The sequence below is a fragment of the Emydura macquarii genome, unplaced genomic scaffold (assembly GCF_026122565.2).
Source record: "Emydura macquarii macquarii isolate MOO-44397 ecotype Brisbane River unplaced genomic scaffold, CSIRO-AGI_Emac_v2 contig_71, whole genome shotgun sequence".
Classification (NCBI taxonomy): domain Eukaryota; kingdom Metazoa; phylum Chordata; order Testudines; family Chelidae; genus Emydura; species Emydura macquarii.
In genome coordinates this window covers 6,890,228-6,913,179 of record NW_027130208.1, presented here as the reverse complement: position 1 = coordinate 6,913,179, position 22,952 = coordinate 6,890,228, and the positions used below count along the sequence as shown (strand labels likewise).

Sequence of the window (22,952 nt, the reverse complement as noted above, 5' to 3'; positions counted from 1 at the left end):
CATCACTCTGACTCTGGTCTGCAGCTCCTCTCACTCCAGGACCTGCAGCAACCTCTTCATGACGTAGCCTTCCGGCTACGTCACTCAGCGTTCCCTCTTCCAGGAGTCCAGTCCATCAGCAGTCCTAGGCCGGCTTCCCGTTCGCTGCCCTGATGCCGTTCCCTTGGTGGCTGCTAGGGGAACCAGGCCTGCCCTTTTCTCCGGGTTCCGGTCCAGGGACCCTCAGCTCAGCAGTTCTGGGATTCCTTTCTCCGCCCTCACTGCTCCTTCCCTGGACTGCTTCCTACTCTCTGGTTCCCCTTCTCTCTGGGCGTACAGCTCCAAGAACCCTCTTCCCAGGGAGTGACTGCAACTCCGGAAGACTCCTCCCTCTGCCCTTTCTCAGCAGCAGCCCCAATCTGTAACCCGCTACCTGGCTTCATAGGCCCCACCTGTTCCTGCACAAGTGCGCCTACTTGGACTTAGTTCTCTGCTCCCTGGCTCCTCCTCCAGGTGCAGCCTGGGCAGTTAATTCACCTACCTGGTCACCTTAACCCCAATCAGTCCTGTGTGGGCTGGACACCCCATCACACTCTCTTCTATCTTCACTATGACAGCTTCTCCTCTTTAGAAAGGATTCTGATTTTAGTCAGTTTTCCTCAATTAACATCTTGCCTTGCAGGTAGAAAAGTAGGTGGCGCCCTTTGAAAAGCAATGCCTACTAGTATGCTGCTCGTCTGCCCTTCTTGTTTGTTTATTTTCTGACAACTACATGGATCCGTTATGTAAAATTATATATCCACAGACCGGAAGGGTAGAACCTTTAACTAGGGATCATTGTCAAACTTGATATATATATTTAGGCCTATCTACTGTTCTGTAGTGCTCCTTTAACCTGAAAACACATTCCAGCTATCATGCAAACTCACTGTATATCATTCAAATATATGGAAAATATTCCTGACAATTTAGAGTTAACATTCCACTTCCTGCCACGATCACCCACAAAAAGAAGCTTACCAAGTATTGCCTGCTTCACAGTCCCTGGATATATCATTAGCTGATGAAGGGGTTAAATAAATCTTATTTATCTTTGAAGAGGAGGAGTGGTCAATCAATATGTTTAGATGCCTGGAGGTGTAAAGAGGTTTTGTCAGACTTCAATCACAGCAAGCTATAAGCGAGTTCTCTGCCAATGTAGCTTTTAATTCACTGCAGATACGGTTTTACTGACATTTTCTGAGCAGCTTGTTTCAGCTAAAGTAAATGGATCAAGCTTCAGAACAACAGATTATTGCAGGGTCAGACAGCCATATCAGTAATTTTAGAATATTGTTTATGGTTGAGAGAGAGTGTGTGTGCGTGAAAGAGAGAGAGAGAGAGAGATCTCATTGGTAGTAGATGGAGAACTAATCCAGAAGATTAGTAGAAGATTAGTTTTTCCTACTGTCACAAAATTAGATAACATTAATTTGTCTTCTGTAGATATCTCACAGAGAGAACATTAGCAGCCGTTTTGATTTTGGGGACCAGAGTATTGCAGTCATCATCTTGAATTACTTGTCTAGATAGATCGACAGATTTCTTCTTCTTCTGATTTAATACCACTTCCCTGTTTGGGATCAGCTGCAATGAAAATTGGCCTCTGTAAGATCTGCTGATATCTGGTCCAGTTACCAAGTCTTTGGCCTTCCACTTGGTCATCTTTCATCCATGATTATTGTGTGTGTTTATATGAAGATATTCTTAAAATTATTTTCCACTTATATTGATAAGATTCGTTGCATTAGGATAGGGTCTTTTTTATTTTAATTTAACTTTTTTTTCAAGCTCTCACAGATTACATACTGGTTTCTCACTTACTTCTTCTCTAGTTAAATTTTTGTTCCCACTTCTTCATCTATTAATTGGCTAGCTAAGTTAATTTGCAGTTGACATTTGTTTTTGTATTTAGATGAGGGGTGGAGCTTTACTCGACACTAAACATATGCCTTTGCTGTGGAGTGCTAACATGCATCATTGTCCTAAATCTAATTGTTCTACAGTAAAACAGGAGGGGGAAAAGGAAAGAAAAATAGAAATTTGCAAATATCTAGTTTTTCACCCAGAACAAGTGCAAAGTCTAGTCTTTCCCTCATATACAATATTCATGTTAGTAGTATAGAATTTGGAGGCTATTTGGCAGACTAGAACCCTGCAGCTGCAGACAACTAGATGTCCTGTTTATAGATTTATAAATGGATTTTTTGGGCTAATGAAATGCTTCAGGGACACCCCTTATATTAATTCTTAAATGTACAATGACAGAATGTTGTAATACAATTTTTAAGACAAAGAAATACATAGGAAGTTCCATAATAGGCAGTTTCATATTACAAACTGAACTTAATGTACAGATAGACCAAAGCTGTCCGCTTGCCATACTGTGAATGTTCTTACTTGCCTGCAATGTAATAACAGACTGGATTTTGTCAATGAGCTATACACAGCTTCAACAGTAATCCATTAACACAATTATTGTTTTAAAAATAGAACTGCATTTAATTTTTTGATTCTTTGAAGTTTTAAACTTTTAACATTTTTGAAAGGTTTGTTTAGTGTGGTGATGAAAGGTTATCCAAAAAGCAATTAACTGTAGTTCACAGCTACATTTTTTAAATTGACACAGCAATGCATAATGTATAAATTATATGTATATAATCTTATATATATTGAGAGAGAAATATGTGTATGCGTATATTTGTGTGTATACATATGCATACATGTACACACAGTTCTGATTTATATAGTTTTTTCATATTAATGGTATTCTGACACTTACAGAAGGCTCAATACCGTCATCTAGCACTAGAGTAGTGACAGTCCTCATGTAACACCTGTGCAGTTTTCACCACTAACTCTGAATTGATGAGATGTATATTGAGTATCCTAGCAGTAATGGTGCCTTCACATTACTGTTTGTTGTTTTTTCTTCACTGGAAGGCTACAAAACTGGTTGTAGCTAGCCTTGATGGAGATTTCAAGTCTGCTCTGTGTGTGTCTGAAGAAGAGCTGTGTAATTCAAAAGCTTGTCTTTTTCATCAACAGAAATTGGTCCAATAAAAGAGATTACCTCATCCACCTCGTGTGTAATCTGTATCTAGATTACCCTACTAAAGGTTACTGAATGTAGAGTTGTCTTATAAGACATGAAGTTGTTAATTATTAATATGCTATTCAAGGTGATCTTTCTTGTATGCAGGAAGAGTGCACTACTCTCAATGTGCATTTATGTTCCAGGTGCATTAGATGCCGAATATGTTAATATATACTTGCCTCAGTATTCAGTGGGTGGCTTCTTATCCCCATTGCACAATCTGCACATGTAAAGCTTTTCTCCGTGCACATAAAATACTGAAAAATCTCTTCAGCCTCGTACAGCATCTGAATGTTAAAGTTACTTCAAAAGACCGTCATTTAGAACTGCAAGATCTGCTCAGGGTAGGGAAGCAAATATAAACAATTCACAAATTTCAGCAGAGTTTATAAGTGAATCTCTGCACCATTTGAACTGATCTGTGGTTTATTTATAAGATTATAATAAAACCCAAGATTGAATTCTCCACCTGATTCAGTTTCTTATTGATTGAATCCTTTTAGACTCCTCTCTCATTTAACAGAGTATTTTTATTAAAGCCAGGCATACAAACATCAATTATCTAAGCTGCATCTAATTTCCTTCAACTTTTTTTTTCCTCCTTTAGCTGCCAATGGATTAGGGGAACTGATTAGAATTCAACTTGAAAACTGAAAAGCAGATACTTAAATGAGAATGTCTGCATTAGGAATTAAAATCTCTGTGTTGGGCATAAAATCCTCTTCCTTATCTTTAATAATGTAAACACACTTGTTTAACTTGATGTCACATGCCTGGTGCAATGTCCCCAAATTAGGAACATATGTTAGAAAAGACAGAGAAGTGTCTGTTGCATGTGACACTGTTGTAGTACACAGTTACATTATATTTTAATGGTAAGGAACTTTGAAATAGACACAGCAGCAAATCAGGACAAACATAGGGATGGATTTTAAGCAGCAGGCTGCAATTTTATTAAACTTAACAAAGGGGAAGAGGGCTACCTTCCCTGTCATCTGTAGTCTCACCTACCAGGCCATTTTAAGAGGTTCCAATGCAGGGAGATTTAAGGGCTCCTACGTTATAACACAGAACTCGGGGTAGATCCTTCTCCACCTATCCCCCAGGACTCAACTCATGCTTCTGAGTTCTACCACCCCCACCCCAGTGAGGGGGGCAGAGGGTGCTAAATGGGAGAACCTCAGCCCACGAAGGCTACGGAGTCTTCTCCTATCCCATGAGCACAGAGCCCATCACTAAAATCCCACCCAGGTCTTTTACTTCTGGGAATTGTTCCTTTTACCTTTTTAGCAACATTGGAAACAGGCCATGAATTGCAGCAAACTAAAACCCTTACCAAGTATTACCACTAATTATTAAAACCTATTCCTCTTTAACTTAACTGTGCCTCCAGGATGCTGTGAGGAAGGCAAGAAACTCCTCTGCCAATTTGGCCCCTATGGGGAAAAAAAAATCCTGCTCTGTAAACAGATGACAGTCAGATCCGCAGCATTCTTAGAACACAGCTCCGAGGGTGGGGCTGCTGGAATGGAGCAAAATGAGGCTCCACATTGGCCAATCTAGGGCTTAAATCAACAGGCGAGGGACCAATCAGCCTCCTTTGTCCCTGAGTTAGCCAATAAATGGCTAGAAAGTATGAAGAGGAGGGGGCACCCTGCCGTCCCCTCGGGGTGTGTCTCCATTGACCCCATTCAGCTGGGCTGAGGCAGTTGGATGGCATTTTATCTGTGTGTATAAACATCTCTGCCAAAAAGAGTAGCGTGCTTGTAGTTTGAAAGGCTCTGTTTTTGTCTTTGCGTTTGTCACCTCCAAACACCAAGCAAGCGGCCATGTGCACGCATGCGTGTGTGTACACACAGCCAGGTGAAAAAAGAGGATGTTTTTTCAGGCTTTCATCTTTGTAGGTTTCTACTGTGGAAAAGATTTTAGAACAACGTGACCTAAGCTGAAGTAAATAAAACACTCCACCATAATATCTGGAAAGATCTAGAATGAAAACAAGATTATGTGTGTGAAAAATACATGCATTTAGCAAATTGAAAGATGTCGTTACATAAAAATGTTGACACATATATCTGAACCATGTGAAGAGAAAAGTGATTAGAAGCAAATTAGAGTTATATATTGATATAATAAAGAGATTATTCCTTTCCTTCTGTCATCTAGTGTATACTGCAGATGATGAGGTACCGTACATAATACTACATACATAGCCAATTATTGCTAGTATAGGTACAGTACTTACAAATGTTGCGCATCTGTTGTCTTGTATATTGAATTACAGTGCCTAACTTCTTTTATTAATTTAGATGGAATATATAGGCCAAAGCTGTTAACATAACCCAATCGCTATCCAACATTAAACCGTGGTAAATAAGATCCAGGGTTTGGTATACAGAGAACTGAGCCTGCTTTGTACCATGGCAAAAACACCATAAAAATCATCTTTAACTTTTTATTAAAGATACAGAAATGATGAAGGAAAAACAGCTAAAGCATTTGAAATGTAAAGTATTAAGTAAGGTTTTCATTTTAACAACATCCCTTGTTTCCTTTCTCTTTAGCTGGAGAGAGTTTTAGAAGGAAAAAACCCTTGTTTGACAGTCACTTAGATGGTATCAAAGATGGTAATAGCTGTTCTTTTGGGTAAAAGAGAAGAAATTAGTTGAGATGAGCTGGAGCTGCTGCTGCTGTTAAAATCTGATCCTGTTTCATCTCAGGTGGTATCTGGGATTCAGCTGGAGCTAGTAGAGGTGGAAATGTTATCTGGATTCCTCTCCCTGGCCTGGTTTGGACAGGATATCTCTTAGGATCAGGATGACAAAGGCCAAGTGTCCTAGGAAATGGTGGGGTGGCAGCCATGATGGTGAACACACTCCAGCAGTCTCTTTCCGTTCTTCTGCCCTTTCCTCCAAAGTCTTTCTTTTAAGCACCCAGAAAGGGAGTAATGTGTGAAATAGCCCATCTCCTCTTTATTTTATCCACCAGTTAGGTCTAATATCTGACACTAATTTTGGTTCATTTATTTCTGGTTCCACATCTCCTGCTTTTTTACCAATCATGATTTTGACACAGTTCTTGAGTCTCTGGTTCTCTTGCATCTGTTTATAACATTAATTTTTTTAAGCAATTTGATCTACTTTCCATCAGCCTTGGTTGTTACAGATTATTGTAATGTCTTTTGAACTTTCATATACATTTTATAATTGAGCTCACAGTTAGGGTAAATTTGTCAGCCCAATTATCCCAACACTTCTCAGGAAGAAATTCAGATATTGGAGTTTTGACATTATTAATTGTCATAGATGTGCATAGTGCTTTAAAAAAACCACATAGTTGAGCCCAAATGCTACCCAGAGGAGCTAACAAATCTAAACTGGATGACTCCAGTTTAAACAATGAGAGGATGAGGAAAGAGGTAGGGCCCCGTAGTATTCTAGCGGATCAATAATGGAAGGCTAGGTGAAAGAAGTGGCTTTTCACAGGAAATTTGAGGGGACAGAGGGAGAATGCTTACTCCATGGGCAGATGAAGGCTGTTCCAGGCATACAGGGGCATCATGAAGGAATGTTTGGAGATGGGAATAGGAGAAGTAATGAGACAGATTAATGAGATGGTACCATTGCATTCTTAATCATATTACAATTATGCTAAGGTTAGAGTTCCTTTGTGTACTATGAATACTGAATGTGCTTGTAATAAACAATGTTTTTGCAATTTGAGATCCACTGAAGGATACCAATGAAACAATTCTTGGTAGTAAGGCAAGTGTTAGGGTTTTTTTTGTTTTTGTTTTTAAATGAATCAAGGATGGAAGCCTGCAGTCTTGGTATATGAGATTGCAATCACAGGAGCTAATTATAACATTTTGCCTGCAATGAAACCGTAAACCCTGTTGCTCAGAGACATGAACGTGCATGACTACAGGAAATGGATTTGGTGACGGAATAAACTTGACCGTGTCAAGCTGGACAAAATGTTCTTTTTGGGCACATCTACGCAGCAAATTAAGGTGTGATTGTAGCATGGGTAGGCACACCTAGGCTAGCTTTAATCTAGCTAGTATGGGCTACAATGGCAGTGTAGATGTGGTGGCATGGATTTCAGTGAGGACTAGTAACCCAGGTACATAGCTGGGGTCCCTGATGGGCTTGTACTGGGGTGGCTAGCCCACGATGATAGGCTGTGCCGTGATATTGTAACCTGCAGTAGCTGATTAAAGGGAGCTGGAACATGGCTTTTTCTCGCCCTTTCCAGTTCTTGGTGAAACGTTCCCTCTGGGTGCAAGAGTACAGATGTGGAATCACCTTACTCTTTACTCCCTCTTCATCCCACTTCTGCTGGCTGCACAAGACCAGGACACAAATGAGCCACTAGGCTTGGAAGGGGAGAAAATCTTCTCTGGTTGGCCTATTGTGACTGATAGAAATTGCAGTGCATCGACTAGAAGGGCACCCCTAATTAATGATGAAATAGATAATGGATTATTTTTAGCACTTTACTAAGATGGTCAAATGTTTTACAGAATTATACTACATGGAACGATGATCTTGTTGCATTAAATATATTTATTGTAAACATCAAGTTACATGGGTCTTATTTTAAAGGTTTTTTTTTTTTTTCCAGGGCACGTAACTCTGTTTAGTTTTAAAATGCACATTGCACTTTGTTTCTTGCTGTCTTTAAATGGCATGATTTTAAAAGGGGCACAAAGAGCATCCACGGATGTCTTGCATGTAATGTAGGATAATTTAATTGTGAATTGAGTGCAGGAATTTCAATTCCTGGAAATTGATGAATAGCCATTTTCTGTGGGTGTTATCAATTAATCTGTTGTAATGAATTCTCATTACCTATGTCTCCTTGTTAATTATAAAGGATTTTCTTACTCCTATTTATCAAGTCAAGATGAGTATATTACCTTTTTTCTGTGCTATTTTTAATATAGAATACGTGCAAACTGTTTCATTAAGTATCCACATGCTAAATTTCATTACTAAGAAAATTAGAAGTGCCTGCTACAGAACGTAAGAATTTAGTTAGAATTAGTTTTTTCGCATAAATACAAACATGCACGCACTCTCTGTCTCTGTCTGTCTCTCACACTATATTAGTAGCCTTCTGCTTTTATGGTATGCAGGAAAGATAAGGTGTTCTCTTAAAAACATATCCCATTATAATTTTTCTTAACTTAGCTACACAACATCTAACATGTAGAGGATATACGTTGTTTTGTTTAAAGTCAAGCTTAAAACTTTCATTCTCTTTTATTTTTACTTCTTTTAGGTTTAAAATAAATACTTAAAATGGTCTTCTACTGACACCATCTCACTGCTTCCTCCTGAAGGGTGAAATTCACCCCTGTGCAGAGGGCCAGCACCAGGTTTATTGCATCACTTGTATGCACCACTAAGGGAATGGATTTCACCCTCTAGAGGCCACAAACCTGTATAATTGTGCCCACTTATTCCAGGAATTAATTAGACTGCGCTAGAAACTGAAGCCTTCTATGCACAAAAAAGTTTACAACATAGGCAAAAGTAAGTGCACTGCCTAGCCATTATGCCTAAACTTTTTCCAGTGGCCACCAGTAGTCTAATCTCCAAATGAATGGTTTTTGCGAAGTGAATGCCTACTCACTGACAATTTAAGCCAAGACCACCGTTCAGCTCATTAAAGACAATACACGTGGTTTTTCCCCAGCAGCAAGTTCTCCTCTTGAGTTACACAGGTGCAATTTACTGATTTCAGTAGTTGTTGGCGCATGCATAAAAGAAGAGTGTGTACTCTGGGTTGGGCTTTATATCCCTTTTTCAAAAGTAATGCCTAAAAAGGTGACTGTTTCCTTTTCCTTTTTTTAGGTTGAAGCAATACTGGTCAACATTTTTGGTGGGATTGTGAACTGTGCCATTATAGCAAATGGCATTACCAAAGCCTGCCGAGAGCTTGAACTGAAGGTACCTCTGGTAGTCAGACTTGAAGGTGAGTGATTAAGGTTTGGACCCAAAGTCGCTTCTCAGCTGAATTCAGTTACACCGTATTCCACTTCAGCTTACTCTGCATCCTTCACATGAACTTAGAGAACAATCAAGTTCAGATGCAATAAGAATTGACCCAGTTCTTTACCCATAACGTTTTCTGAAACCAGACGTAGGGTCATATCCTCCTGTCTTTATTCAGTGCTTACTCAGGAAAAACTTTGAATAGGAGTTTTGCCTGAATAAAGACTGCAGCCTTTGCCTCTTTCCTAAAGCAGAGACACTCAAGCAGAACCCCCTCAGTTTGGGACTCATTCCTGCCCTTGGTCCAAAATAACCCAAACGTGTTAATCTTCAGAGAACATGGCAAAGTTCATCTCTGTTGGAGATGGTGCTAGGGCAGGGATCTGTAGCTGAAGTGTGGTCTTAATACCCTTCCTAGTTGTATTTACTTTCATTTCAGTTAGTCTTATTGTATTTTTAATGTCTGGAAAAGTACCTACAGCCCTAACTAGAGGTTTTATGATCTTTTGTATAAATCTAAATACAATAAATGAACTCTTTTCCTGCATACTTCTGTTGTTCCTGGCTCCAGATACAAATGGAAGTGCTGAAATACAATGAGAAAAGCTTTACTCATAATATTTCCAACCCAAACCGAAAATGTTTTCATGGAAAGGCATACTTGCTGGGTGGCCTTTTTTCCTCTCTAAATCATTTTTACTGAGCACAGTTACAGAATAAACAAGTGTCTGGGCACCCACTGATTATAATACCATAAGCAAAAGAAAAGCGAAGAACAATATAAAAGGAGTACAACATTATTCCACTTGGATGGCCTGTTCTTGCCCAGATATCCAGCTCAGTTTTTAAAACACAGCAGCTATGGGGATGGCAGCTTAACTTGAGTTCTCAATCTCTGTCCTAGCTCATCCAGAAATTACAAGCTTGATATAGGTGTCATTTGGAAAAATTCTATGGCCTGCGCTATGCAGGAGCTCAGACTAGATGATCATAATGGTCACTTCTGGCCTTAAAGTCTATGAAGCTTTAAAAAGTCTGGAGGCTCGACAGTTGCTAGTTTTAATACATTTTTGTTCTTTCGCTATTTAAAAAAAGAAGGATTCAACAGTTCCCTCCATCAGTTTCTGAAAAGTCTCCTGAAAGAATTGAGGAAGGAAAACTGTTCTTTTGGCAGTGGGAGGGAAAATGTTTTGGTTTCCTGCAGTCTATTGAAATCAGCATAACTGTCGTGACTGGAACATGGGCAGTCTTGCTTAGTGGTCAGAGCAGGAATCAGGCCGGGTCCAATAGCAGGAAGTCAGAGTCTGAGACAGGCCAGTGGGCAAACCCAGAATCAGGTGTCAGGAAGCAGGCAGGGTCAGGTTGCTAATAGATTGGCAGTAGGAGAGGATATCACAGGGAAAGCTGTCCAAAACAGGGAGAACTCAGTTGCATGGACAATTTCCTGTTCTGGGTTTATATAGAAGTTGTGAACCAATTAGGATGCCCAGCTCTCTGACAGTTGGCTTGTAAGACAGGTCCTCTATCAGTGTACAGCTCCTATTCTGATGACAGTTAGCAGTCACAGGGTGGCAGTTTGGCGCTTACTCGCTCCGAAGAGCCCCATGGCCTAGGGTTCAAAGCCTGCCATCCCTCACATCAACATTGATATGCCCGAAATCTTAATCTGAGTGCATTAATCAACAGGACCCATCGGTGGAGACCCGTTGTGCTGCCAAAAAGGGACACCCTTAAACGCCTCTAAATTGAAGCATAGAAATAGGTTGCCAGGGTTTTCAGTGGATGACAAAAACACCCCCTAGTTCCTAGAGAAAGGCAGGTGAACAAAGCAATTGAGTATGGGTGAATCAGAGTGCAAAGGAGGTGGCTAAGAGACAGGATTCATTTGGTGTGTAAAGCCTCAATATTTTATTATAATTTTTTCATGCAACTTTGGTTGTTTGTTTAGTTTTTTGCTAAGAGCAGCCGTCGTTTTCTTGATTTAATAGCTGTTAGTGCACTGGTTTAGGAATTGAAAAGCTATCATGTTCAGAAGCAGGTAATTCACAGTTGGAGTTGGAGTCTGGTTATTACCACTGTCTTATAAACCCTCTAGAGGACACGGGGGAAAACCAAGCTGCGATGTTTATGGCTCATCTTAAACTACTGTCTATTTAATCCATCACATGGGTATTCTTCATGTTTTCATCTACTTTTAATTTGCACATTCCCTGATCCTGTATCTCTGGACATTGCACCATGTTATTTTCACCATCTTTGCTCTACCCAGGTACTGGGACACTGCAAAAGCTAAAGCATTGGTGTAAGTCAGAGGTACCCTAGGTACTGCTCTAACCTGTAGCTGCCTGCGGCCTGCCCTGCAGCCCAGAATCTCCATCGCACCGAATGCTGTTACTCATGACTAAGCAGGGGCAGTGTAGAGCAGCCTACGTTGACCCAACACTGCTCCTGCACTGAGTGAATTCTCCCTGAAACTCCTCGAGACTCCTGTATGGCCCCCATACCACCACCTGAGCATGGTTTATGAGAACCAGGGCAAGAGCCAGAATTGGCCCCATTGTCTCTAGGACCTTTATCTCAGCAGAATCATGTGTCGCTTCATCTGTTGGGGTCAATAATACGGGATCATCATGGTTAGAGATGGAAAAAATCAGTAAATACATTATCCCTTTCCCATACAAGATTGGTTCCTGGGCTAGGATTAATGCTTTATCCAGGCTGGTTTAACTGTCTCACGAGACTGAGCTACCTCTGTTCTTTATGTAGGCTGCCCCACGATAATACTGTAGCTATTACTGTAGGGTTTTTTATGTTAATCCTAATGTTGCTTTTAATTCATCTTATTTATTGGTCTTAGTTTTACCTCTTGCATCCACCTAAGCAAAGACTTTTGTGGTATTTATTTATCACCTTCCAGTATGGATAGACAGTTCTCATGGGACTCCCGCTTTCCCCTGCCTCTTTAATCATTCCGCCAAGCTATTATATGCGATTCTTTTAATCTGTTCTCCAAAAGTCACTCCCTCCAACCCTGTAATCATCTTTGTTGCTCTTCTTTGAACATCCATCAGTTTGCATGAAGATAAAATGATTCTGAATTAATAATCGATACAATAAAAGCAATAAAGGCTCCCCAAAATATTTGAAAACAAAACTGATACTATTTTATACATTTCATAGGACAAAACAGAGACCAACACACATTTTTGTATTTCCATTTTGTACCTTTTCCCAACAGAAGGTTCATGATTATTCCCATAAATCTAACAGATTTGTAGTCAGCCCTTTAAAGACTCTTTGCTCCCATGCAATGTATTACAAATGTCTTGATGAGTAAAGTTTTAATCAGTCAAATCTGTCTTGATTTAGCTGGATTTTGTGGACAAATCTTTGTTCTCAGCTGTGTAATAATTATAAGCTGTTTTACCAGTGGATAAAGAAAGGATTACTCTCCTCTTTGAAAATAGTAACTTTATAATTACATGTATTTACTTGCTTTATCAGAAAAGAACTCACCAGCTGAGACTCAGGATTATTTTTGTTTAAAAGGCTTGTGGGTGACTGGAAAAACCACATATTCTGGGTTTTAACTTTTATAGACATAAGAGACATTGTTTCTACTGGGAACTTGCAGCAGTTTTACAGGAATTTTTTTTCTCTCTTAATGTAACATTCTGTTTCAACTGGGTTCTACATAGACTAACTGGCAATGCTGCACTAAATACAAATGCACCTCCCTCACTGATATGGTTAAAATAAAATAAAATAAAAACTGAGGGAAGGGAGGAATAAAAAGATTAACTTTGTCACAATAAAACAAAATATTCTGCTGGGTGGGAATCTGTGACATTCTCTCTCTCCCATCCAAAAGGGAACTTCTTTCAAATGTGCGTGTAGAGAGAGGAGCAAATGGGAATTGACTCTGCCATTGTATATGGTCCATGCTAGAAGGCAGATAGGACCATGTTTTCAAAACTGGCTTCTAAATATCCATTTCCAAAACTGCCCATCCAAGTTTTTGGCTATGAGTTTGCAGACCTAAAATTTTGCATGCTCAAAATTTCAGAGTTACATGCACAAACTATTTTCACACACAAATAGAGCAGTTATGTGTCTGCCCAGTTTGCATGCTTGAATGCTATTTGTTGTGCAGTTTGTGAGCATAAATGCTGTTCTTGCATATGAATCTACCAAAAACCTGAGTGCCCAAAATTGTTTGATTAAAAAAAAAAGAGAGAGAATACACAATATTATGTGTACACACTTGAAAGTATGAGAAAATATATTTTGCCTGCTCTTAACTCCCTCTGACATCCTAAATTTGATAATTCAATGTGAAAAATGAAATGGTGAAAATATAGGGTAGAAAATGGAGAAAGGAATGGCAAAATAGAAAGTTTTAAAATATTTCTGCAGTAAAGTCATGGAAGATAATCTCTTGTTGGTTATTTATCCAAAGGCTACCAAATTCATAAACTACTAAACAGTCTTCAGTTGGCAATAACTTTCAGTTTAATCCCAAAATTAACTGGTGATTTAGTGAAAGACTCCATCTTCCACTCCAAACACTTGATTCTTCCAGCCCCTCAAGATTGAACATTTCTCATTCTAAACTGCGTGGAGATGAAATGCCCTTGATTTCTACCACCATATAGTGTCATGAGATTGAAACATTGCTATGAAATGATACCTGGTCACAATGCAATATCACCGATGAGGCCTTGCGTGAGTGTAAAATGAGTGATGTGAGTGATGAAATATCTCACCATGATGCCGTGACAAAATGTCCACTAGAGACCATGTATTTTAAAGTAATTTCTTTATTTCTCTCGCTTTCATGCACGCTCCCAGATGCAAACACTTCTTCTCCCCTTACACCTTATTTCACAGGGAGGGTCTGGATGTCAGTGCAGGAATCTTGAACCCCCTCCTGAATCTGTACCTTCAAAATGGCAGCACACTCTGTTTCTAGCTAATGTATATGACCAAAAAACACAGTGAATGCTATAAAAACATGGATTTTTTTTCATTCAAACTTTTAACGTTCCTATGTATCTATGGTTCCTATAGGGTCTGACTACACTGCAATAAAAGACCCAGGGCAGGCCACGGCTGTCTGTGAGGGGCTGTAAAATTGCAGTGTGGATGTTCAGGCTCAATCTAGAGCCCAGGCTTTGGGACCCCACAGGGTGGGGAGGGTCCCAGAGTCTGGACACCAGTCCAAGTCTGGACATCTACACTGCAATTTTTAGCCCCTCAGCTCGAATCTTGCAAGCCCAGGTCAGCTGACCTGGGCTCTGAGACTTGGTGCCACAGGTTTTTTATGGCAGTGTAGACATACCAAGAGATCCATTTGTGACAACGTAAACTGATTTTATATATTGTTAAAACTGTAGCCATAAAACATGTCTAAATAGAGTAATTGTAAGTCGGTTTTTAAGGTAGCATTACTTAAAATAAATATTTATATAATAAATTGCTGGCTTAGTTGTTGTTAGTTGCAAGACGAGAAATGTGAATGTGAGACATAACGCACAGCGAACACAATAACCCTTCTGGGTCTAGGATTCAAAAGTGTGTATTTGAAATAAAGTGGAGTGCAAAGATGTTGCTGGTAAAAATACACGCTGCAGGCTGATCCATGGGGTGACATTGATATTAACTTGAGAGAGAGGAAAAGAGAGAGGCTCGCTTTCCCTGCCTAGAATGGCTTTCTTATAACAGGAGTCAAGTAAAAAGCAGTCTGTAATACTGTTCAGTTTCACTGTTACAAAGCTGATTATAGTGTAAGTAAAGGGCAGATGATGTTGATAGTCTACGTATGGAATTCTGTTTACAGTTCTCTGACACCATCCAGTGGCAGGAGGTTAATGTTAAACCAGTTTAGTGGGGATTTTTTTTTTTTTTTGCTTTAAGTTCCACCACCATAAAAGGCATTTTACTTTGGTTTTTAAGCCTGTTGCTAGTTTTTTCAGATTATTTCATTTTTAAATCCATTTTCAGTGCTTTCAGACTATGATTTAGAGACCTCATTCAAGTTCTCTATTTTATCCATCTGCCTAATGTGTCTATCATTACTGGCCCTACTTAGATAACAAAAGCAAAATGAATTTCCAGAAGCAGAAAATATCAATCATTTACAGCAGACTTGTTGAAAGTATCTTTTATCTGCATGTGCTGCTTTTAAAAGGCTGTTTTGTATTTCATATGTACAAAAATCTGTTAACACCGTCTTTGATTGTAAGACAGATTCATTCACTTTTTTCAACTTCCTAGTTCCATCCTTCTGCATAAAACCATTTTTAGCTTGTCTTGTATTGATTTTGTTCATACATTAAGTCAAGTAGTGTCCAGAGCAATCAACGTGGTACAGCGTACATCTAATGTACGTCTCCCATTCTGATCTGTGAGTAAATTAACCTCAGCAACTTCATGAAGAGCAAATGCGAGTTCTAAATATTTCAATACTACAAATACACAATATTTTTGCTTCGTAAGAAAATAGCCAGTAAAATCTCTCTCTCACTCCCCACCCACCTACTCTCTCTTTTATGGAACAGTCCTATAGAAGCCTATCTGTCAATCCGACTCTTTAATCTTAGTTATATTTAGTTATCATTGTTGAATCTATGTGCCAGATTAATTGTGCAGGGTTCTATAGTATTTAAATAGGAGTTACTCTAACAACCTAAAGAATTTAATAGAGGAGGATACCTACAAACTACCATGTAGAGTTCTTCTGCCTGTGGATCTGTATTTCTGCCTTAAATCTATATCAAGGTTATCATTTTCTATGAAATCCTATATGACTTTTCTAAACATTACAGAGCAGACAGAGCTCCCTTCTGTCATAGATTTCAGATGCTGCTTGCTTGCCATCGACCTTCATACACAAGCTGCGACTGTCTGTGCAGTGCATAACCTCCACTCATGGGGATGGAAAGCATGACCTTTTCTCCCAATGCTCATAGGACAATAACAGACGGTTAGTTATTCCTCCTTCAGCCACCTGCCTTTTCGATCACAAAAGTTACCAGACCTGCTGCTACAGAGATGTCTGGTCTCTATCAATGCAAGGAACGGGAACCCTGATTTGAGCCCACTGCAGAAACAGGCTCTCGCTTCTGGCAGAATAGAGCTGTTATCTGTCTCAATATATTGTATAATTTTAGAAAACTCTCTTCATGTTTCTATTAAGCAAAATCACACTTTAAAATCATGAGCATCCTGGAGAGAAAGTTGCATGCTACTGAGCATGTTTACTGCATGATTAATAATTAAGGGTGTAATTAAAGTATAGCTGCAAGTATAATTAAAATTCATTTTGGTAGGTCTAGGAATTATGAAGCAATTAAACATTTTGACATGGCAAATGAACAAGGAGTTTGATGTGGGGGTGGATTATAGAATCTGCTTTTAAAGAGGATCTTTCTGCTGACAATTAATTATTCAATCCCGAGTGTGACTTCCACCTGTGTAGCCAAGATACCTGACAAGGGATCCCTGTATGTTGCTTAGTGCATCAATGTTCAGAGTTGTCACTTAGCTTTGTTGACGAAAAGGCCTGAAAAGTCCATATTTTTCTTTGCTGCTGTCTCTTCCTAAATGGAAGGGGGCATAATCAGTGGGGAATCTGAAAAACTACTCTTGTTGTTTTGGAAGAAGCAGAAGCTTTCACTGTTCACCTTCATTAGTATGACTCTGTCCCTGAAAAAGGATGGGCAGGAGGGATTAAAAAGAATGAAATCAGGAAAAGGAAAAAGATTATCAGAAAAAAGACTTTGAAATCTTACAAAATTAGTGCAATCAAAATTGTCAGGGTAATTTAATTTAGAAATAAAAAATTCAACGTGTTCCTTGAGAAATGACTTCTTTCCTGACACAGCCTGATTATAGTTTATCTTCATGTTCTACAGCAATGTCCTGGCATATTCATGAGTGCTATGCAATGGTCTTTAAAATGGCTAGCATCCTTGTGCTCTCATTTAGGATTAGCGTTGATTAAAGGGCTGAAGCAGCATCTCTTGTTAAATATTGAGATGACATTAATTACGTTCTAGTGGCAAAGGGGAGTTTTGTTTGCCTTTTGTAGGGTTTCCTTTGTGCTGTACTCTTAAGAATAGTCGATTAAATGAGCAAAAAAAGAAAAGGGTCCAAAGAGCGGGGGGCAAGAAGGGTGTCTTAAAGAAAGAGTTAGGTTTGCAGAGTCAGTGCAGTGAGGTTAGTAAAACAGTGAAGTGGTCACAGCAAGGTTTGGCTCTCCGGTTGCTTCTTTGTAGCTTCTTCCTGTGGTCTTTGCCGTAGCTTGGGCCAGTAGCAGGAAAGGGAAAAGTTTTGAGGCTTGGGGGGGAGCCCATGGTGAGCTTGTGGGCTAGAGGAGCTAAATGGAGCATGGAAAAAGGAAAGTTGAAGATGAAGGAGAGGGTGAGTGAGATTAGGAGCTGAGAGAAAATAACATCCAGGAAGCTTGTGTTGAGGGGGTAAAGGATGGGAGACAGAGAGGCACATTGGGGTCAGTGAACTGGCAGACAGGAGGAAAAGAGGAAGCAAGGACAGTGGGTAAGGGAGAACGGGTGGGTGGAGCTTTAGCTAGATAGTGTTGAACGTCTCTTTAAAGGAATTGGCTAAATTCTGGGAAAAGGAGTAGGAGTGTGGGTTTGAGGAAAGAGACAAGGGTAGAAGGGCGCCATTGGAGAGACCTGCTGAAAGAAACGTTCATGGGAGATGACTAGAGCCGTTTGCAGGAAAGATAGCAGAGCTGGAGGAGAGAGAACAAATCCGATAGGGGTAAGTCCGTGTGGCTTCTTGGACTGTCTTCAGAGACTCAGCAGCCCAAGTAAAAATATAGGTTTGAAAGTAACATCAGGAAGTTCCAAGTTTTTTCTCGTATATTTTTGGTCAAAACTCTATGTATCGATTATTACAAACTGCGTGATATCTAACTGCGAAATACAGTGCCAGTGTAAACATATACACCATTGGTCTGGCTACACATCTGTCCACACTGCAAAAACCTTAACTTACATTTTTTTTAAAAAAAGTTTTACTTAAAAACACCGAGTTGGCAAAGATCACGTGCCACATAACAGAGGCATGTGACACAGATACATGGGATGTGACTCTCAGTGTGGAACTCTCAGGGGCTATCGTGGATTTAAGTCAACTTTGCATCCTCCCAATCGTGGGCTGCTCTGAGGGCTGGAGAGGCCCCCCCTGTGTAACCTGGCGGCCTGAGTAAGCTCTATTAGCCTGTCTGCACTAAATGATAGGCTGCAACACAGCCCAAAATCTCCACAGTGCCATGTGTTGCAGCCATGCCCCAACACACCCGGCCACGCACACATCTCCCTACATCAAGTCGGGCAAGGGGATACCTGAAAGGCAACCGTATGGCTGACTTCCTCAGTTCCAGTGCCCAGGGGAATCTTGCCTCAGCAAGATCTGTGACTTCTTGAGCCCCTTTATGCTGCTCTGCCCCCTTTTACCTAATGCACAGGATCTAGAGTGGCGATGAGGACTTCACCCCAGATGTTCTGTATCTCTCAGTTCTTACTATCTCGAATTTGGATGTGCATCATCATTCTCATCAAGGCAAATCCCAAAGGGATATTGTCTCTTTGCAGATTGAGTGCCACGCAGACTGATCTCTAGCTAGGTCTTTAAGATGATCTGGCTGGATGTTCAGTCTATGTCCATCAATGGTGATCTTCTCTCACCACCAGAGCTTTTGGCACCAACATGATTGCAAAATGTATAGCAGCAATCCACTGGTAAATGCACTTTGTAATTTGTTGGTCTTCCATCCTAACAATAGATCCCCCAGCAAAGCCACCCAACCAGTGCCAATGGAGGCAGTTGCGGGGTTTGGCTGTGAATACCCCCATCGCTGATCTTGTCCTGCTACTTAATGTGAAGCAGCTGACAAAGATGATGAGAATAAAAAAATGTCAGTCCACTGCTCTTCAGCCTTCCCCAGCACCCACACTTTATTGCCATACAATAAAGTTGGTATAACCATGCTTCTTTGGATGTACACCATGTTGGAAGTAAGTCGTCGTAGTGATGCTAAAGAAATAGGGCCCAGCACATCATTGTTCTACACATACATAGCCCCTGAGTTCTCTTTGCGCTCCAAACTCAAAGCCATAGTTGATTTAACTGGACAAGGTTGTAGAATGTATCCATTTAAGGCAGGAGCAAATGTCTGAGGAATATTGAAAGTTATTGCTACATTTTAAACAAACTAAGGCTAGAACTGGCACATGGCATTTTCAGTGAATTACTCATTTCTGTGCGCCTGGAGTTTTTGTTGTTGCCTATTTGAATAGTTCGGTAAATGCTGTTGAGCAACATATCCACATTTCACAGTGAGAGATTTTACTGGCTGTTGGAACTGTGAAAATATTGAGTCTTTAAGGTTAAAATCAATATTGTCACTCCTAAGCACAGTTGAGTAAAATGATTACATTAGAACTTTATACTTGGCAAAATGAACATGGTTCTTTTACTTCTGTGCCTAGTAGACTGAGTTCACGTGACTATTTAACAAGTGTTCCCCCAACAGCTAAAGGGTACAAGTGTTTTAAGAGACAGCTCCTCAGTCCCCAGAGGAGAATGGACACCTCATATTGCTCTCTGATGACCAAGGGTCTAGAGTCTAGATGGATGTGTGCCCAAGGTTACAGCAGCAAGGGGACATTGAGGGTGAAGGAGTAGACATGGGAACTCGTAGTGACAACAGAGGACATCTAGAAGTCAGGAAATCCTATTCTGGTGAGTTGCAGGATCTATTTAATGTAGATGTCTAGGGAACTCATGGGCCCCATCTCTGTAGCATTTGAGCATCTGTGCTGCCTGAAACTATGGAAAAATTTGTCCCATTCAGCACACTTTTAACATACCTTGCAAAGTGACTTAATTGAACATGAATATCATTTTCAGTAAATTCACCGTGTTTCACATCTATTTCTATAATGCAGTGTTTTGAACCAGTGTCTTTTTACATACAGAGAACATGTTAGTAAAAAGTAGAGCCTGTTTGCAATCAATGAGTGAACAGGAGAATAAGCTAACATTACTGAACACACTGATAGTTGTGAATAGTTTGCCCAATTTTTAACAGTTCTCCATTCTGGTGTCTCATTTACCTGGCGGCATACCTTTTAAGTGTCAGGTCCATCTCCCTTCAGAAGTTTTATATGTTCAGAATGTGCTTAGTAAAGCCTCAAAAAGGGTTAATGGAAAGAAAGTGTGCCAATAATTTTCTAAATCCTTTGTCTCCCGCATCATGAAATGTAAGTAAAAACTGCCATCGTTTTCAGTTTGGTGTTTCCAGGAGGTGCCAAACGTATTGCATCAAACCAGATAAGAGACTTCGTGGGAAACACGAAATTTATGGGATCACTGTGCCAGAACATTTCAAAGGGCCTGTCCCTTCGCAGTGTTAATAAACCAAGAGCTTCAGTGACAATCAGTCATCTCTTGTAATTAATCTGTTCTCATTTAACTATGCATTTGCCTTTTATATAAGCTTGACAGTGTGAAACATGCATTTCCCTGAAATGTCTCTCTTAATTTATAGTCTTTTTCCATGACTATGAGTGCTCTGTTAACTATACTTGAAGTGTTTGTCTACAAATAGAGCAGTTAGGCTGAATAGTCGTGTAGTCTGGCCAATGAAATAACAGTATTTGGAATCTTTCAAGGAACAAAGTATAACGTCATCCTCATTAGCCAAATAATTTACAGTTGGATACTTTTCCCCTCTCCGCTCCCCTCCCGGACTTGAAGCAGAGATGCAGAAGTACTTTATGGGCAGAGGGCCGCACTATCTCTGGGCTACCTGCATCAGGTACTCCCAGTAAAATTCTGAGGATTACTCAGAAACCTCAAGCTTCTTAAATAATAATAATTTTACTCCGAGGCCGGCACAGATGGACTGTAGAGTTGCCATTAATAATTGTGATGGTTTGTTTTAAAAAATAATACTGCCAACGTGTGTCCAGTGCTTTTAATCTTCAACGTGCTTTACACAATGTTAATGGATTGAGGTATGGCCCATTGTCAGTGGGAGTCTTTCCATTGACTTCTGTGGACATTGGATTGGCCACCTGGTCTTCACAATGCTTCTGTGATATAGGTAGGTTCTCTTATCAGAGAGTGGCTTATCTGAGGCCACAGAGATAGGCACTGTCAGAACTGGAATTAGGTATTAGGGAGTTCCTGAGCTCAGACCTTCAGTTGACACGCCCTCTCTTTAAAGTGAAATGAAATCCGGTTTAATGCTTTAAACCAGGTTGATGAAGGGTTAATAGAAAACATTTGCAATGCTTATTCATTAGTTAACCTTTTCAATTTCCTTTCTAGGAACGAATGTTCATGAAGCCCAGCGTATTCTGAATGAAAGTGGGTTACCAATAACCTCTGCAAGAGACCTGGAGGATGCAGCAAAGAAAGCAGTGGCTAGTGTGGGGAAAAAATAACTCCTTGAAGATAGTTGCCTGCAGAGAGTCTGTGCTTCACAAAAGTGATATTCCCACTCTTGTCTGAGAGAGAATTATTAGGGTTCCTTAAAGCAGTCATCAGCGTTGCTGAACGGAACCTATCACATCCACGGTGTGCCAAAATTAGTGAATCCTCAATCAGCAAATTCCTGGATTGAGAAATATATCAAATAATCAACATTTAATTTCACAAAGTTCCTGGGTTTTTGTGTGTCTGTTTTTTCCAGAATGATGTAGCGGATGGCTTTGTGAATAAGATATAGTCAATAATTACTGATTCCTATCAATAGGGTTGTTCACGAATCCCAAAAAATACTGTTTGTGCATTTTTTAGGAAAAAAACATTTTAGTTCATTTTTCACGTTTTAAATGGTCAGCGGGTAAAAGTAAAGCCTAATCATTGATGTATTTTTGATTTTTACAATAACAAAAAATCTGTTTCCATACAATAAAATATATTTTATTCAGATGTGTAGGATTTGCTTTCTTCCTGAGATAATTTGGGCTTGTATCACACTCCATGCCTCAAAATTATATATTTGTATTTAGATACAAAAAGTATACCTCACATTAAGAAGAAAAATTGAATATATAATTTGTGCTAGGGAAAGGACCTTCCATTACTGTACCTGGAGACAGATGAAATGTGATTCAGTTGATTGCGTTAGCCATCGGAGGTGAAATTGAGTACACTACTTCCAAATGTAACCATGCCATACAGTATTTATGGGTGTATGTACGAATGCAGTTAATCTAATGGCTGCTAACTTTTCAAAATAAACTCTTTAATAGGAGGTATTGCAATTCTGAATATTCAGCATAACGTCTGACTCAATAGCGGCACTATGTGAGTAATTGGAAAAAAAATTCTCTGAACTGTCATTTAATTTCTAAAGAAGAATTTTGATTTGCTGGGAATCAATATGCAGAAACCTTTTCATGTTCACTTTTCACGAACATTTGCATTGTCAAGCTTTAGCAAAGCAAATACTAAAGTTCAAGCAAATTCTAAGTTACAGTGCTTGAATATCCACTAAAACTCAACTTTGATTGTATATTCATTTGTAATGTTATAACAGTTCAAGCTGTTGATTATTTACACAAGTCATCCAGTCAGGGAACAGAAAACAATACCAAGTGGCTTGAATAACTAACCAACACAGAACCAACTGCAGACCACAAACTTTTTGCTGAAATTAGTGAATAATTTTGAGTAGTGTGCAAATGAGAGAATGTCATGATCTGTTTCTGAACAATTTGTAAATGGGGGGAGAGGAAAAATGTGTCCAATAAATTATTCATTGTGAGTTATTTGCTCAGCTTATCATCAGC

The 22,952-nt window shown here is 39.6% G+C and overlaps 1 protein-coding gene across 1 annotated transcript in view; it reads left to right on the top strand.

Annotated features, from left to right (window-relative positions):
- SUCLG2 (succinate-CoA ligase GDP-forming subunit beta) overlaps positions 1-22,089 on the top strand; it is a 197,690-nt gene extending 175,601 nt beyond the window's left edge. The window contains exons 10-11 of the mRNA XM_067542134.1: positions 8,977-9,097; positions 21,484-22,089. Of these exons, the coding sequence (XP_067398235.1) occupies positions 8,977-9,097; positions 21,484-21,599 (237 nt within the window). The 3' untranslated portion in view covers positions 21,600-22,089. The remainder of the gene's footprint in view (positions 1-8,976; positions 9,098-21,483) is intronic.
- Positions 22,090-22,952: the final 863 nt, after the last annotated feature.